This window comes from Rattus norvegicus, chromosome 17, assembly GCF_036323735.1.
Source record: "Rattus norvegicus strain BN/NHsdMcwi chromosome 17, GRCr8, whole genome shotgun sequence".
NCBI lineage: Eukaryota > Metazoa > Chordata > Mammalia > Rodentia > Muridae > Rattus > Rattus norvegicus.
Window position 1 is genome coordinate 15,542,501 of NC_086035.1, and position 18,003 is coordinate 15,560,503.

General features: G+C 48.7%; 1 protein-coding gene across 5 annotated transcripts in view; it reads left to right on the forward strand.

Moving 5' to 3' along the window:
• Fgd3 (FYVE, RhoGEF and PH domain containing 3) overlaps positions 1 to 18,003 on the forward strand; it is a 62,442-nt gene that overhangs the window by 11,264 nt on the left and 33,175 nt on the right. Inside the window, exons 1-3 of one of the 5 annotated variants that reach the window (XM_008771543.4) lie at positions 1 to 795; positions 12,800 to 12,956; positions 13,894 to 14,384. The exon at positions 1 to 795 is cut by the window's left edge and continues 1,083 nt beyond it. In XM_008771543.4, coding sequence (XP_008769765.1) covers positions 13,944 to 14,384 — 441 coding nt within the window. In that variant the 5' untranslated portion in view covers positions 1 to 795; positions 12,800 to 12,956; positions 13,894 to 13,943. 5 annotated transcript variants of the gene reach the window in all.

Here is an 18,003-nt window from a genome sequence, read left to right on the forward strand (position 1 = left end):
CCCAATGTAGGGTAATGCCAGGGTGCTGAGGTTGGAGTGGGTGGGTGGGAGTGGGAGTGGGAGCATCCTCCTGGAAGCAGGGGGAGGGGGTATGGGAGAGGGAGGAAAGGGGATGACATTTGAAATGTAAGTACATGAAATATCCAAGAAAAATAAAATTTTAAAAAAAGAAGGCATTACTGAGATGGAGTCAAATTTGCAGCCTCTATGCATGTTAGGGTAGCCCCTGACCCCATTATTTATTGACTTCCTGAGATAATGAGGGGGCTTTCCCCATAGGGCTGACTGGAAGAGGCGGAACTCAGCCCTGCTGGGGCCTTCCTCATCCGCAAGGTCACCAGAGGCTGCCCAGGTCTCTTGGAACAATGTCACCAGTGGGGTGTGCTTCTTCCAACCTTCTGTAGTCACCAAGGTCTCTCTGGCCTGGGTCGCCTGTCCCCCGATGTCCTCTTTCCCATAAACAGCATTAATCTCAGGTCCGCTCCGTGGAGCCCACCAAACCGGATGCAAGAGGTGTCCTTACTCGGCGACTCGTTAAACGGACGCTCGGTCCTGGCTGCTACTTCTGAGCCCGGAGCCTGGCATGGTTGAGCCAGGTCACGGAAAAGGATTACGCTTTTGAAGTCATCCTACCAGCGGCAGACCAGCCTCCTCTCGCAGTGCGTCATTTCTCCGGAAATGCAAATATGCCACTGTTTTGTGACCAATATTGCAAAAATTAGAAAGAGGAAGTTGGGTTTTTGTTCTTGCATGAGTTCAGCCCTGGAGGAGACGCAGACTGGTCTTGGAAGAAGGGTGAGTGGAGACTGGCTCCTGGGATTTTTTTTTTTTTCCCGAAACCCTAAATTATTGTATTGCATTGTAAATTATTGCATTGTAAAGGGGCTACATGGGGAGGTTGGGAGGGGAGATGACTGGAAACCAAACAGGAACCGTTCAAGGGAGACAGATGTTTCCAAGGCAGGAAATTGCTGCGGCGTGCTAACGGTGTTTCTTCTCATGCCTTTGCCTTTCAGTGGCTCAGACTGGCGAGGGGATAGTTACTATGGATGGGCATGAGAAGCTTCTGCAACTACAGAGTGCTGGACATGCTATTGGCAGATGGGACGTAGCTCAAACTTAGGATATGGGCAGTCTGTCAGTGACTATTGTCCCCCCTGGGAGGCTCAGGAAAGTGTACAGATCCAAAGCTGACCCTGTGCAGGGTGCCTGGGGCGGGGCATGGTGGGGCGGGGGAGAAAGGTGTTTTTCTGCTTGGGCAGAAGAGGTGTTCCAAGGTGAATACTTAGTGGAGGATAGGCCTTCCCAGTCTGTGTGGCTCTGGAATCTTCTAAAGACTACAGTTTTGATAATAACAGATCTGTCTAGCCGGGCACTGCTAGGACAGAGAGCTAAGCCCTCTAAGGACTCCTTGGAATTTGCCTGGGCAGCTCTAGGCAGTGGTACAGCACCTTAGGAGGCCGGCAGTCGTAGGGCAGGCTCACAGCAGCACCGATGGAATGACTTGATTATGATAACACTATGATGCTATACGCTGTGTGGAACAAAAGCCAGAGAGGCAGGGCATCTATGAAAAGCCAAGCTCTGGGACCCGTGGGGAGTGCAGGGCAGGAGTCACTGTCATTGTGGATGGCAAACCAGTTTCCATTTTTCTGGGAGTCAGTGAGTGCTGCAGAGGGTGGACAACTGTCGAGAAGGCCCTGGTGAGAAAGAATGCCAGGAATAGCACAGTGGGCAGTTGTAGAGCCCCAGAACTTAGCTTTGGACAGCTTCTCAGACTTTGCCTCAATTTCCCGTTCTGTAAAGTGGCATCTTAAGGATGCCAAGCACGCTGAGGTTTAGAGCCTATGTGGCTGTACCTCAGTTTAGGTCGGTCCTTCTTAGCAGGGGGGTGGTGGTGGCGGTGCACTAATTTAATCCCAGCATTTGGGAGGCCTCTGAGTTGGAGGCCAGCCTGATCTACAAAGCAAGTTCCACAGCAGCCAGGCAGGGCCACACAGAGAAACCCTGTCTCTTGGAAAAAAACAAAAAGAAAAAACAAAGACAAAACCAAAAATAAAATAGATTGGTCCTTCTTCACACCTAAGGTGGTCATTGCCAGCCTTTCGTGCGTGCGTGTGCATGTGATTGCATCCGTGTGGGGAAGTGTGTGGGGAAGCCAGAAGACAATCTCAGATGCTATCCTCCAGGACCTGTTTATCTTGTTTTTTCAGACAGGTTCCCTCATTGGTCTGACTCCACACGTGGTTTACTGAGAATCTTCCCAGCCCCCATTTTTGTCAGAGATGAAACAGGCACAGAGCACTTGACAGCTCATCCCAGCCCTCCAAGCCTATGTCAATGGACTGGATGGTCCTCCCCACACAAACCCTCTGAGCTGCTAACACACAACTTGCTTGGTTTGGGGGTGGGGCCAGCTCCGGCAAGGACAGGAGGAAGTGGTTTGTCTCAACTGGGCTGCCACAGGCCCCTTGAAGCCTGCTTCTGCCCCTGCTGGGTAGCAGCGGAGGCTGATTTCTGTTTCTAGAGGGATCTGTACCTCCCAATGTGCAGGGGCCCCAGAGCCACACTGAACTCTGTGTACAGAGGTCAAGAGCACTTTACAAGATTAGCGCTGAAATGGGTTTGTCTTTAGAAGCCTCGCTGCTGAGGAGAAACCTGGCCCTGCTGCTCAGTGATGAAAGCCAGCTCCATGGGTTACAACAGGGACTTGGGGGTATCTTGATGCATGTTCCAGAAGTTTCCGTCACACTGCACCTTCTTATGGGCCCTGGGCAGGCTGACTGAGATTCTCCACTTAACGGATAGAAATTGCGATTTCTCCATCGTCTCTATCTCCGTCATAAAGCGACTGGGAAGGAAGTCAAATCAGCACTGGGCAGATATAAAACCCAGATGGTGCTGGCTTTGTGGACTGTTCTATAACTACAAGGAGGCTCTGAGAGGGATGTGTGCCCAAAACAATGAACAAGGACAGAAGAATGCACAGAGCTGGTCACTGCTGGCATGGCCCGTCTCTGCCTGCCTCTGGCCAGGGGGACAGACGGGGGTTGGGGGGTGGGGAGAGGCAGGGACCAAGTTGTCCAGGAAGGAAATGAGAAGTAAGAAGGCCCTTTGCTCATTGTGGCCACTTCCCTCTGTGTGCAGCATCCTCTGCACCCCAGATATGTCTAGGTGGGTGGGGGGTTGGCTATGACAGATCTGGACTGGTGTGGAGGAATGCAACAGGACAGATCCTGTGTAAAATGGGGGCAGCAACCTGGTGCCCCGAGGGCAAGCTGACTACAGCCTATCTTGCATATCTTGCACCACAGTGAGGCTGTCATGTGACCATACTGAGGTCTGGCCTGCTCTTCCTTCTGGTTTTCTGACTCCAGTGCTAGGAAGCCTCCCCCATGACCATTAACAGGTTGTCTCTGTGGCATCTGGACCTCATATACTGACTTTCCCTTAAACAGCTGATTGGTGAGCCCCTGTCTCAAAAACTCCTCAAACGGGGCCGGGCCCACTGGCTGCGGTCTACATTGGCATCAGACTTGACTTGCTCTTCCCTGTTGCTGTAAAATTATAAAAAAGGGGTTGGGGATTTAGCTCAGTGGTAGAGTGCTTGCCTAGCAAGCGCAAGGTCCTGGGTTCGGTCCTCAGCTCCGGAAAAAAAAGAAAAAAAAAAAAAAAAAGAAAAAAAATTATAAAAAAGGTGACACTCGTCCTGGTTCCTGTGAGTTCCCTGAGGACCTGCCTGCTCTAGCTGTTTCTCTGTTACCACTTTCACACTCTGTCCCCTCGGCAGTTGTTACCACGCCTAAGACTCACATAAGCATTCTGCAGGCTGTGCTAGCGTGGCCCCACGCCATGCTAGCCCCAAGCATTCTATAGACTAGCCTGGCTTCCTGTCACAAACGCTATTCACACTCCCAACACCCAGTGAAATCATTACTCAGCAAACTGGAACCCATAACCAGACTTATGTGTTAAATGCTCAATGTACAATACATCCACACAATTAACTTACAACCAATTGATAAGATATAATTGCCCACCTAGACATACAAAGCCCTGTACACATCCATCCCTTAAGAACATTCATAACAACCTGTAAAGGTGCAGAGAGGAATCTTAACATCCACCTCCGTGTTCTCTCCACTGCTTCTCCTCCCCTTTGGTTCCAGTCTCCTCCTCTCTCTAAAACTTTTCTCCCACCCATCCTTCCTTCTCGTCCAATGACAGGCCTCATTCTATCTTGTACCTGCCTGCCTTTTCCTGTGTGACATCCTACAGTTCTCCCTCCCAATACCCACCCCTGTGATCCCTACCATGAAGAGTGTACCCCGCATGGCCGGCTTTGGAATTCCATGCTTGCTGCCTTTCCCTACTCCAATATCATTGCCTGTCTCTGAGCCCCTAGAAATGGGGAATGATTAAATGTTCAGGCCCCGTAAAGCGAGCTGATCTGGACACTCAGGTCCTACGAGGTGGGGTGATCTGTACTGGAAATGAAATCTTGAGTCCAAGATTCCTCACCAATACCGCACAAAGAACACACAGACAATTGACAAAGCGAAAGGGTGATGTTCTGGGTGGGAAGCACACAGAGCAGGTTTTCAATCCTAATGCAAGGGCACGGTGTCTTTTCCCCACTGGCTGGGATTCAGCCTCACCATTTTTCTCCATACTGGCTAGTTTAAAATTCGGTGCAAGTCTCTGGGCCTCCATGTTAATTGCCACCTAATGTAAGTAGAAGCTTCTCTGATGAGGGGTGAAAGCCATATTCATCTATGGGGTCTAGTAAGTCATCAGGATTCCGCTTTTTACAATATCTATTTGACAAAATAGTAGTAGTAGATTCTTCCCGAAGCCCTATGACGTGTCTAGCCATAGGTTGTTGACCGATAAGGTATGGGCTTCATCTTGTGGAATCGGCCTTAAATCCAATCAGAAAGTAGTTGGTTATTCCCATGATGTTGGTGCCACTGCTACAGCAGGGAGCATGTCTTGCCAGCCCGGTCATTACTGTAGCTCACAGGGAGCAGCTGACTGTGAGTGATGGTTACTTCCCTCCTCCAGTCGCAACTCCCAGCACTGTGAAAGTTAGCCAGTGGGGGTGAGACTTCCTGGTCAGTACCAGCTTTTTTTTTTTCCTTATATGTTTCATGACTCGAGTATGTGATCTCTTCAGCAATCGGGTCTTACTATCAAATTCTGTAGGGTAACCAATAACATTAGCCTGTGATGTTTGCAGGTAGTTGAGGCCTCACTGGCCAACAACTCCAAAAGAGATAACCCATTATGGGCAGTGGGTGTTTTTACTTGATATCCTGTAGTGTCCAGTACGGGTATTGTCACCCAATTATAGGGTAGCTCCATTGTGTGTGTGTGTGTGTGTGTGTGTGTGTGTGTGTGTGTGTGTGTATGTGTATGTGTGTGTATGTGTGTGTTTATGTGTGTATGTGTGTGTATGTGTGTGTATGTGTGTGTATGTGTGTGTATGTGTGTGTTTATGTGTGTATGTGTGTGTGTATGTGTGTGTGTATGTGTGTGTTTATGTGTGTATGTGTGGGTGTATGTGTGTGTTTATGTGTATATGTGTGGGTGTATGTGTGTGTTTATGTGTGTATGTGTGTATGTGTGTGTTTATGTGTGTATGTGTGTATGTGTGTATGTGTGTATGTGTGTGTTTATGTGTGTATGTGTGTATGTGTGTATGTGTGTATGTGTGTATGTGTGTACATATGTGTGTGTGTTTTAAAGAAGCCTATACAGTAGGCTTTCATATGTAGTTTATGAAAGATTTTTAGTGTTTTTTGTCCTTTCCTGCGGTTCCCTCCAGTACCCTGTCTTCTTACCCTCTTCTCAACTTAATCCTTCCTGTTCCATTATATGCAGCCCTAAATGGGATGTTTATATCACATTCCCTCCTTCTAAGGCTCTAGGATCACAGCAGAAGGAGCAGAAAGATGTTAGAGTCAGAGACACAGATAGCTACGAGGACACAGTGTCCTCTGGACACAGCAGGGCAGTTGTACATATGGACTCACAACGGTTGTGACAATGTATACAATGTCTATGCAGGCTGAAGCCAGACAAAACCCCAGCATGGAGAGGGGTGGCGGGCACTGAGTCCCACCCCTAGTCAAGGAGTTATTGACAACTGATAGCTGCTTGGAGAAGGACAGTCAGTTTTCTTTTTTTTTTTTTTTTTTCCACATGGAGAGGTTTAATGAGAGAAGAGAAGAGAGGAAAGGAGGCCGGCCATGAGCACGTGGAGGGAAGGCGGGGGATAAGGAGAGAAGGGACAGGGAGGGGGCAAGAGAAACAAGAACAAAGAGAGCAAGAGGACAGTCAGTTTTCTTTGAAATTGTAGCCCTGGTCAGCTGACAGCATTCCAGTGGAAGGCCACGCACCCAAGAATATATGAACAGAATAAATTGGGCTTAACAGGTTAAAATAGAAAGAAGACACAAAGTTCAGTGAGTCGAGAGTAGGAAGGTGTAGATGTGGGAGGAGTTGGGGGAGAGGGGTGTCTATGTTCAAAATGCATTATATGAAATTCTCAAAGAACTAATACAAAAATGAGAGGAAAAGAATCAGTGCAAAGAAAATGAACAAGACAAGAAAAGGGGTCCTCTGCCTTGGCCATTATGGTTTGGGAATAAGGAAGAGCCTTTAAGTAAACAAAAAAGTTTTTTTTTTTTTTTTGGTTCTTTTTTTTTTTCGGAGCTGGGGACCGAACCCAGGGCCTTGCGCTTCCTAGGTAAGCGCTCTACCACTGAGCTAAATCCCCAGCCAACAAAAAAGTTTTAAAGGTAGGGGAGACTACAAAACAACATTGCAAAGGCCTGTGGCCATGCTCTTGATAGAAAATATTTAAGTTCCTTGTAATTATTACCCTCATGTGGACACTCAGCTTTTGTGAAGTGTCCGACCAGGTTCTATAAAGTGGAATGATACGGACTCAGGTCCTGTAAGTGGGTTAGCCTTGACCCTCAGGTCCTATGAGGTGGTATGGCCTGATTCCATGTCCTGTTAAGTAGATAGCCTGTTTTCTTAGGTCCTAAAAGGTAGAGGCCATGGTTACTTAGATCCTCCGAGGTTACCTGGATACTCAGAAGTGGGATAACATAGTGACTTGGGCCTATGAGGTGAAACGGCGTGGACACTCAGGTCGCATGAGGTAGAGTGACCTGTATTTACTTTATACAGAACCTAGACCCTGTATTCTGCCTCATGACTGACCTCCGAAGTCCTCCCAGATTTAGGTCTTAGCTTTTAGCTCCTGACATTTGGTTATGTGTCATGCTACCTGACACTTGAGTCATGGTCTGTTCTTCCTGTTTCAGTTGCCACCCTGATGGGGTGGGCCTGACCTAATAAGGACTGCTTTTCGATGGAATGCTACCTTCCGTGATCTCAATGACAAGGAACTTAAAGTTTATATTTTTAAAATTTGCATGCAGTGAGAGAACATTTCTGCATGTGGATGTAGCTGTCTTAGCAGGGTTCTAAACATTCACTGGCACATTGGTTCCTAGTCCACCATTTTTTTGTTCACCCAAAACATCTCCCAAGTCTCATGAGCCTGGCTGAGGGTCACGTGATAAAAATGAGTCTCTTTTAATTACATGCCAATGAGGAGAGGATGAGGAGGAGAGCAGAGTATAGGGAGGAAAAGCTTAGATGAGAGCCAGATGGGGGCTCTGGATGAGAGAGGAGAGGAGGATGAGAACATGTGGGAGTCATGGGGTGTCTTTTAGAGGAGAAGCCTGTGTGAGAGTCGGATAAAAACAGGGGTGAGCAATCCTATTCCCTACCAAGGAAAAGTTAGTGCAGAACATCTGAGAAGGCTCCTGGGGGATTATCAGTGCTAAGGGGTCTGGGTAGGGGGGTCGGGGTGGACGGTGATGTGCAAAACTCATTGTCTGTTTCAGGCTATCAAGAAGACCGTGCTCTTCTGTCTTGTTTCATTATGTTTTACAATGGAAATTGCCAAACATCATCCCAAATAGCGAGGATTGTATACTGAGCCAAAGGGCTTGTGGTGAAGGCAGCCTGAACTTAAAGAATGGAATTCTGGGGGCCTGCAAAATGGATCAGCAAGTAAAGGCACGGGTCGCCAAGCCTGATGACCTGAGTTCTGTCCTTAGGAAGTTCATGGTGGAAGGAGGGAAGACACCCACAAGTCATCCACACTCATACTGCGGCACACATGCATACACATGCACCCCTGCACACACACATGCACGTACACACACAGTAAACAAAAAATATTGAGTAAACATACAGGTAGGAAGATTAACTGTGAGACGGGACGATGACTCAGCAGGTAAAGGCACCTGCAGCCAAGACTGACAAGCTGCATACGTCTTGTCATCCAGGAGCCTACACAGAAGGAGAAGAGAGTCAACTCCATAAAGTTGCTGGCTATGTCTCTTACACACACACACACACACACACACACACAAATAAATAAGTAAATAAATAGTTTTATTTTGTTTTAAGATTAAATGAGTTAGGTGTGGCATTCAGGAAGCAGAGTCTGTGATCTCAAGAAAAAGTTCCCAGATCTGACGTCCAAACACAGCCACCCTGTGTAGGTGGTAGCTCTGTCCGTGTTCTCCAGTCCTGATGGCCCACCCTCAATCATTCCTGGACCTGTGATTCTCTGTCAATCTAGTTTCAGGCCAAAATTATTGCTTTGTTTAGTACTTAGTTTCCCTTTGTCCTGCCATAGCTGAGTGGGTAGGGATCTCTGTGCGTCACAGTGGCCTAGAATCGTTTCAGGCTACAGTAACCCATCAGATGGATGTGCCATGTTGCCTAGTACGGCTTCCAAAAAATGAACGGAATGCCTAATCTAGGTGTAAGATTGTTGTATGCTGTCCTGGCGTCAGGAATCTGTGCAGGACCATCACTGTGTTCCTCCTGGGGAAGCCTAGTGAAGCCCTTTTTTCCGGGTACTAAGGCATAAAAGCAGGAACATGCCTCATGCAAAACCTTAGCGATAACAAGGGCCACATTGCCCCAAAAATGGATGTGTTGGTTGTGGGCAGTAGACTGTTAGTATACTCAGTGAGATCTTAGGGGATTAGCTTGAGGTGAGAGCCAAGGGTGTCTGCACAGACCTTCCTATGAGAACAGGGTTGTTACTGGAGCCTCTGGTAACTTGACCCTCCTGGGTATGCAGGGAACTCTGTTTCTCCTTCCTCTGTCTCTGGATCTCTCATCCAGGTTGATGTCTTTAGCATAGAAATGTAACCCATGAGGAAGCCGTTCCCTCATTTACCTAAAGTCATGCACTGAATCTGTGATAATCTCAAGGCCAGCAGGATGGCCCCTTATGCCGTGCCACCATCCACTATCCCTACCCTCATCCCTAGGTGACAGGCTACACAGTTGGGCCTTGCCCTTGTAAGGGAAGACTGGAGGACAAGGGCTTTGGCACAGGGGTCAAAGCTGTCTGTTGAGGCTTCAAAAACAGGCTGGTGGATGTTCCTTACCTGGCTCAGACCTCTGTGGGCCACACTCCTCAGATGTTCTGAGACGTTGGCATTTTGGTATCAATTCCCAGAAGTCCCCCAACCCTCAAGCCCTGGTTCAAAAGAAACTGTTCCCTGTGAGCATGGTGTCTTATGCCTGCAATCCCAGCCCTGAGGAGACTGAAAACTTGCTTGGATTATAGAAAGGAAGACCCTGTCTCAGGAAAAAAAAAAAAAAGATACTGTGTTGTCTTCTCCACTCAGCTTGGCCTCATGCCCCTGCCCTGTTCTAAGGTCCCACTGATCCCCCACCTTAATACCAAGGCATGAGGCACCCCACCGTGTTCTCCTCAGATAAGGAACTAGAGCCCTTCCTAGGCTGAGAGTCCAAGATGAACACTCATCCTTCCCAGGTACCTCTGAGTCGTGAGGTGGCATTAATCTTACTGGGGTCTGGTCATCCCACCTGGCCATGACTAAGGCACCCTGGGGCTCGCTCCTTGATGATATGGACTTGGTGGGTTTTCAGTGTGAAGCCATCAAGTTAAGCGAAGGAGAAACCAAGCAAGGACCCAAAGTGACCTGCCTACAGTGATTTTGTCATTGTCCTTAGATAACAGGCCTAATAATGTTTCGATGGCCCTATGAGTCACTTTCGACTGACTTTGAAGTTTTGGTTTGGTTTTTTTCCATCAGGACTGGTTCTCTGTGTGTCTGGTATTCAGGAGGAGGGATTAAAAAACAAAAACAGATATAAATATACCAGGCAAGGTCTACTTAGTTTAGACTAATCTCTAACTTCCCATACAGCCAAGGATGACCTTGAACTCCATACTCTCCTGAGTGATTACAGGGACAGGGCTGTGCCACCAGGTACAGTTTATAGAGCGGTGGGAACTGAACCCGGGGCTTCAAACATACTAGGTAAGCTCTCTACCAGCTGAGCTGCATCTCCTAGGCCTGTCTGGTAATTTTTGATTAGATGTCACTTGTGGTTTTGACTTTGCCAGGTCCCAGATACTTTAGAGTTTTCTTCAAGGAGGAAATTAAATTGTAAATAGTTTGGCCTTCCTGTTAGGACTTGTTCCGTGGGATGGTAGAGGCCATTGGAAGGTTAGTGATCGCCCACCATTGAGATAAGGCCCTCCTGAGTACTGGACCTGACTGACACCTTGTAGATCTGCGGGTTTTCAGGATAGACATCGGTCACAGGCAACCTTGCCCTGTGTGGTGTTGCAAATGCTCCTTCCGGTCCCCTGAAGGAAGTGACCTTTGTCCAGGATCATAATGTACCCTCTCATGTGAACCCAACATAGGAGCATCTCTGAGGATCTCTGGGTAATTTTCTGTAAAGCTTTCTTCTTTGTGGAGCTCATTCCTGTCAATGCCAGTCAGGCTTTATGGTCAGTCAACTGGGCTTCTTCCCACCTCTTAGAGCCCCCTTCCTGCTCCCTGGCTCACAAATAGTCCCTAGGCAGTAATCTGAGATGAGAGGTCTCTTCCCATGGTTCCCATCTCTGGAGGCTTGTGAGGCTCTGGTGTATGGCGTCTCGTCAGCTTTCCTTTATGCGGTATATATTGAGGCCTGTGGCAAACCATTTCTTTTGTTTGGTTTTTTTCAAAACAGGGTTTCTCTGTGTAGCCTTGGCTGTCCTGGAACTCAGTCTGTAGACCAGGCTGGCCTTGAACTCATGGAGATCTGCCTGCCTCTGCCTCCTGAGTGCTGGGATTAAAGGTGTGCGCCACCACTAGGCTTGTAGCAAACCGCTTGCAATGGGCACGTTCTTCTTCACTTCTGGTTGGTCCGGCTAAAAATAATCCTTGTTTCTGAGCTGAGCAGGATAGTACACCCTCAGAATCCCGGCACTTGGGAGGAGGTAGAGGCAGGAAGGGTCAGGAGTTAAAGGCCAGTTGTGGCTACTTGGCAGGTTTGGCACCAACCTGAAGTGCATGAGACTTTTGTCTCGAAAACAAAGATGAGGTGGAAAGATGGCTTACTTGGTAAGGTTCTTGAATCTGAGTTTGGATCCACAGGACCCACATATAAAGCCGGGTGTGGCGGGAGACAAGCTCCCAGTGCTGGGCTGATGGAACAAGACGGTGTCTGGGGCTTGCTGGCTAGCCAGTCTAACTGAACTGAGCTCCAGGTTTAGCCATGCATAGCAACAAGATGGCGAGTGCCTAAGGAGGCACCCAGTGTTGACTATGGCACACACCCCCCACCACAAAAGCGTAACTCCCCTGTCCTAGAGATGGGCGAGCCTCTACTCTGCCGGATCGCATGTAGCCTCTGACTACGCCAGAGCCTTTTACTGCTGTGTCATGTCGACTTCTGGAAACATTCCGTTTATCTCCCATGCTATGAGAAGAATGTAGAAAAACATGTATTTTCTGTTTGGAAGTCCGATATTTCTGTCCAGCAGGCCTGCTAAGAATGTAACACCCAGTCTAGTTACTGTTTAGCTTGCTACCGTCTTGGAGCATGCTCAACACACTTTCTATTTGAATTTAACAGGCAAATGCACTTACTGTCCAGACACTACAGATGTTTCGACACATAAGACTCATTGGCCTCGAGGCACAGTTATATAGTAACCTGAATAATAAAGCTATTTCCTTAAAAAAAAAAAAAAGTGATGCCAGCCAATGAAAAATGTCTTCCTGTAGTGACTTTGGAGTCACTAACAGAAAAACCCATCCCAAGGTAGTTTAGCCACGAGAAGGTTAGCTCACTCAGGAGTCTAGGTGGGTGGGAGGAGTTCTGCTCCTGTGGCCTATTGGCTCCCAGAGCTCGGGGGACTCCACTGGCTGCGCGTGGCTGGAGGCAAGGCAGTCAGATGTAGCTGGAGGCTAAGAGTCTACACCCATGGTTCTAACCTTGCTCTCCGGAGAAGGAGGAAGTGAGGAAAGAAACTGCGGGCCCCGGGAGTGTCAGAGACAGAGAGTGAGTATGTGAGAGCCAGTGTGTGCATCTCGCTACCGAGTGTCCGGTGCGGGAACCAAGTGTGCTGACTGTGTGTGTCCGGTGGGCCCGCGTGTGAGCATGTCACTGAGTGTATCTCGCAGAGTGCGAATGTGTGTGAGTTACCTCGTGAATTAGCATAGCCGCTGTGCTTGTGAGTGTTTAAGATCCCTACTGCTCTCACACGGTTGGTCTTAGAAGCTGACAGTGGGCCATTCTGTGCCCTCCATCTGCACCGGGGAAGCCTGTCGTCCTGCCCTGGGTCTGCTATGGTGGGTGGAGGCCTAAGACATCTTTCTTCAGCAACTTCCTTTAAAACTGGTGCTTTGCTCTATTCCAAACACCATTTTCTTTTCTTTTCCAGCACCTTCTAAACAACTCCACTTCCAGTGATCTGGACAAGACATTTTAACAGACTGTTTTAGCCTCTGTTGGGCAACTCCCAACCAAAGCCCCAGAGGAAGCCGGTGCCTGTTCATTAATCCCTGACAGCCTCATTGGGCAACAGCGTTGGGCAACAGGTAAGTGTTACGAGCACCCCCACCCTGTTCCTCTGAAACGGTACCTTATTGTCAAGACGACTTCAGGGACTGTCTGTCTCCCTCTCGTCCAGGCTCACCTTTGACCCTCCTCAGAGCTGTTGATGAACTCCTTGAGTTCTAAGAATTGACTCCTGACTCTGTCTCTGTGTGGTTCGCCAGTGTGGTGGGAACTGTCTGTAGTGATCAGGACATTGGCTTCATCCCGGGGGAGCATCAGGGTTTAAAAAGCTGTGGGGACACAAAAGCGTGTCGTAAATGGGAGTTGTCACCCTTCAGCTGACGTTTCACTGTTTACGTATTTATTTATTTTTTTAAGTATGTTAAACAGTTCATAGCTGCCAGGAACTTGTCACTGTTCCACAGGATTACCTCTGTGTGTATGGAGGTGGGGTGAGCCCAAACGTGTGTGTGTGTGTGTGTGTGTGTGTGTGTGTGTGTGTGTGTGTGTGTAGGCCAGAGATCGTGTCTGTGTCTTCCTGTTTTATAGTTTGTGGCAGGGTTTCTCACTAGAACTCACTCTTTTGGCTAGACTGGCTGACCACTAAGCTGTCAGGATCCAGCTGTCTCCACGCCCCCCACCCCTAGCTCAGGGATCACAGGCACGGTCAGCGCCACATGCAGCTTATAACACCGGTGCTGTGTATCTGAACTCAGGGCCTCAAGCATGCACAGGATTCCCCACGGACTCCCCAGCCCTAGGATTACTTTTTTACTGTAACTAAAAAACCTTACTCTTTCAATAAAACATTCCCTTTGCTAGTCCCTCAAAACCCAACTTGGGTCTTGATAAGGACCCACCTGGGTGTTGTGAAGTCATATTTCCCACACAGCCCCAGTCTGCCCAGTCTGACTGACGCTGACTCTCTGAGGGTTGCTTTCAACACCTGTACTGAGCTGAGCTTCTTTTCCTCAACAGGAAGCCCTTGGCCAGCCTCCTAGCAGAGCCCAGGGGGTTTGACTGTGAAGATGGAATTGGGTAGGAGCTCCCCAACACCCCAAGAAGAAGCCATTTCCCCTCTTGGGGTACCTGATGCTGGACTCAGAAGCTCCCCACTAGGGAAGCTTCAAGCACTTCCCTTCGGGTCAGGAGCTCCCCAAGGGGCTCAGGGCAGCTCAGCCTCAGCAGGGGACAGCTCCTTGGGGGAGCCAAGTGGAGCCATGAAGATCCCCAACAGAGACAGTGGAATTGAAAGCCCATCCTCCAGTGTGGCCAGTGAGAACTTCCCCTGTGAAGAGGGCAGTGAGGGGTCTCCAAGCCCTGCCATCCTAGGGCTACACCCTGAGGTAGCTGTGGACAGCCGGGCCCCGCAGGACAACCCCCAGGAGGGAGAAGACAGTGGTGTGGGCGAGGACCCTGACCCCAAGATCACCCCGTGTAGGCCTGAGGAGGATGTCGGCTCGACTCAGGTAAGCCGTCCTTCCTCTGCATTCAACACAGGGTACGAGGGCAGGGCTAGAGATTTGTGGTGTGTAACACCCACACCCTGTGCTCAGGGAGTGTGCCCGAATGCTCACTTTACACAGGGACTCCTGGGATGGGGGCGTCTACCAGAAAAGGCTTGGGGGGCACCCTGATCCCTGATAACCACCATAGTTGAATGTGACTTCTTCCTCATTGGGGTGTGTGTGTGTGTGTGTGTGAGAGAGAGAGACAGAGAGAGAGAGAGAGAGAGAGAGAGAGAGAGAGAGAGAGAGACAGAGAGACAGAGAGAGAGAGAGAGAGAGAGAGACAGAGAGAGAGAGAGACAGAGAGAGAGAGTAAGAGAGTTAGTTCTCCTTTAAAAAGTTAGCAGAATTCACCACTGAAGCCGTGTCTCATCTTTTCTAGGTTGTACAGCTCATTAGCACAAAATTGCTCATTCTCTTGTAGCTTTTTTTTTTTCCACGTCACAAGTTGTGCCAACACCTCCTCTTCCGTTTCTGACTTTAATAACCGGCCTTCCTCTCTTTCTCTAAGCCCCCCTAGCTGAGGTGTGTGTGTTTTCTTGAGCTTTTCAGAAAGCCAACTTAGGCTAGGTTACTCTTTTGAAATTGTTTTTCCATTCTGCGTCTTTTATCTCAGTTCTGATCTTTCTTACTTCCTTCCTTCGTCTGGCCTAGCCTTGGGCCTAGTTAGCCTTCCTTTGCTCTGCTAGTTTCTCAATGTGTACGGTTAGGTTGGTTTAAGATTTTGTTTATCTTTTCTGGTGCTGGAGATGGAACCCAGGGCCTTGTGCATGGTGGATAACCACTGGGCTGCATTCTCAGCAGTTGTTTTTTTTTTTTTTTTTTAAACTCGACTTTGTTAAGTGTCTGAGTGTGTGCATGTTCACAGGTGTGTGGGCATACACACCGGTGCAGGTGCAAGGACAGGTGTGAGGAAGGACAGGTGTGGGTGTGCACGTGGAGGCCCTAACACCAGGCAACTTCCTGAACCACTCTCCACTTTGTTTATTGAGTCAGGATCGGTCCTTGAACTTACAGTGCTTCTATTGGGCCAGTGTAGCTAACCCGTTCACGTCAGAATCCTGTCTCTGCCTCCTGAGTGTATTTGTATTGGTTTGCCCGCATCTGTGGAGTTTCTCTCCATTTCCTGGCTTTATCCCATTGTGATTGACATTTTGAGTAGTTTCAGCCTTTTGAATTTGTTAAGACTAGTTTCATGCTGCGTGCGGCGTGGTCGGTCCTGCTCGCCGCTGTAGGTTACATTGTTGCAGAGTGAAGTGTTCTGTAAGGCACTACTGCTCATGCTGTCCTCCAAGGCCTGGCTTTTCTTAACTGATCTTCTGTCTAGATGTTCTGACCACTACAGAAAGCTGGCTACTGAAGCTTCTAGCTAGGAATTTGTTGCCGGTTAGCTCTCCATCCAGTAGTCACCGGTCACGTCACTTATTGTTATATCTTCTTGGTGATTTTTTTAAAAAATGATCTTATAATGATCTGTGTAACTATTTTTTTTCTTTTTCTTTTTTTTTTTTGGAGCTGGGGACCGAACCCAGGGCCTTGTGCTTGCTAGGCAAGTGCTCTGCCACTGAGCTAAATCCCCAACCCCTGTGTAACTATTTTTAATTTATAAAAACATGTTTGTTTGTTTTTTTTTACTTAGCATGTGGAGGGGGCGGGGCAGTCAGAGGACAACTTTGTGGAGGGTTCTTCCCCTTCCACCATGGAGGACTCAGGGAATAAAAGTCAGGTCATCAGTTTCAGTGGCCAACGCCCTATTTTGTTCGCTATCAATAAGGCATTTTGGGAGAAGTGCTGCTATTTGCATGGAATGTCTTCTTCTGTCTTTCCCCACTTTTATCCTGTGTGTCCTTATATGTAAAGAAACAAAATGAGTCTCTTGTGAATAACATATTTAGGGAGGAGGAGGTGTGATAGTGTGCACCTACAATCCGAGAATTAGAAGCTTAAGTCCACCCTCGGCTACACAGGGAGCTTGAGGCCTGCCTCAGTTACCGGAGATCTGTCTCACAAAACAAAACATGTAATTGTTTGTTAGCTTACTCTGATCAATTGTCTTGGATGGTTGTGGGGGCGAGGAGGAGGAGGAGGAGGAAGAAGAGGAGGAAGAGGAGGAGGAAGAGAAGGAAGGGGGAGGAGGAGGAAGAGGAGGAAGAGGAGGAGGAGGAGGAGGAGAAGAAGGAGGAGAAGGAGGAGGAGGAGGAGAAGGAGGAGGAGGAGGAGGAGGAAGAGGAGGAAGAGGAGGAGGAGGAGGAGGAGAAGAAGAAGAAGGAGGAGAAGGAGGAGGAGGAGGAGGAGGAGGAGGAGGAGGAGAGGGAGGAGAAGGAGGAGGAGGAAGAGGAGGGAGAGAGGGGGGGGGAAGAGAGAGAGGGGCTGACTCACCTTACACTTCAGGGCTGACCCGGAACTTGCCTCATAGCCTGGCTGTCTTAGCTCAGTCCTCTGGCTAGGACTATAGGCAACAGCCACCACACCCGGCTTCAGCCTTCTTTGGTTCATTTGATCTGTGCATTTTTTCCCCCTGAGGAGTTTAACATGATTACACGCAGAGTCATTACTGAAGGGGGAGGACGGGACGGGAAGGCCACTCGTAGGTTTGCTGTTGTTGCTTTCCCACTTCCTCCTCCCCTCTCACCGTCTTTCTCTGCATTTGTTTCACTGATTTCGTAGTGACCTAGGTTGACCCCTTCCATTTTTCTTTTGCGCACGCATGTCATAGATGCTTTCCGCGCAGTGACCGCCGTTGTTACTAAAACATTTTAAAGCTACATTCGGTCTGATGCCGTGGAGCGTTTATGTTACAGACCATTGAAGATAGATTGAGAGCTTCTCTTATTATTATTTCTGAGACCCCAAATGAATACTTCTCCTGCTTTAGGCTCTTAAGTGATAGGATTCCAGGTCTGTGCTATCACACCCACACCCAGTTTAGGTGGGGTTGGAATTGAACCCAGAGATTCCTGCACTCCAGGCAAGCACTCGACCAATGCAGCCACATCCTCAGCCTCGTCCTGTCGTTTCTACCCGAAGGGACGCCTTCTGCCTTTCTCCCTCCCACCCAAAGATGTATTTACTTATTTAGTTACTGTTGGCATATGTGTGTCTGTGTTTGGGGGAGGAGTTGCGTGTCCCTGTACATACATAGATCAGGAGAAAACAGCAGCTGTCCTTCTCCATCACTCTGGGTTTCTTCCTTTTAGTTGCTGTCTCCGTCAGGGTTTCTGTTCCAGCACAAAACTTCATGACCAAGAAGCAAGCTGGGGAGGAAAGGGTTTATTCAGCTCACACTTCCACATCGCTGTCCATCACCAAAGGAAGTCAGGACAGGAACTCAAGCAGGTCAGGAAGCAGGAGCTGATGCAGAGGCCATGGAGGGATGTTACTTACTGACTTGCTTCCCCTGGCTTGCTCAGCTTGCTCTCTTATAGAACCCAATACCACCAGCCCAGGGACGGCTCCACCCACAATGGGCTGGGCCCTCCCTCCTTGATCACTAATTGAGAAAATGCCTTACAGCTGGGTCTCATGGAGGCATTTCCTCAAGGGAGGCTCCTTTCTCTGTGATAACTCCAGCTTGTGTCGA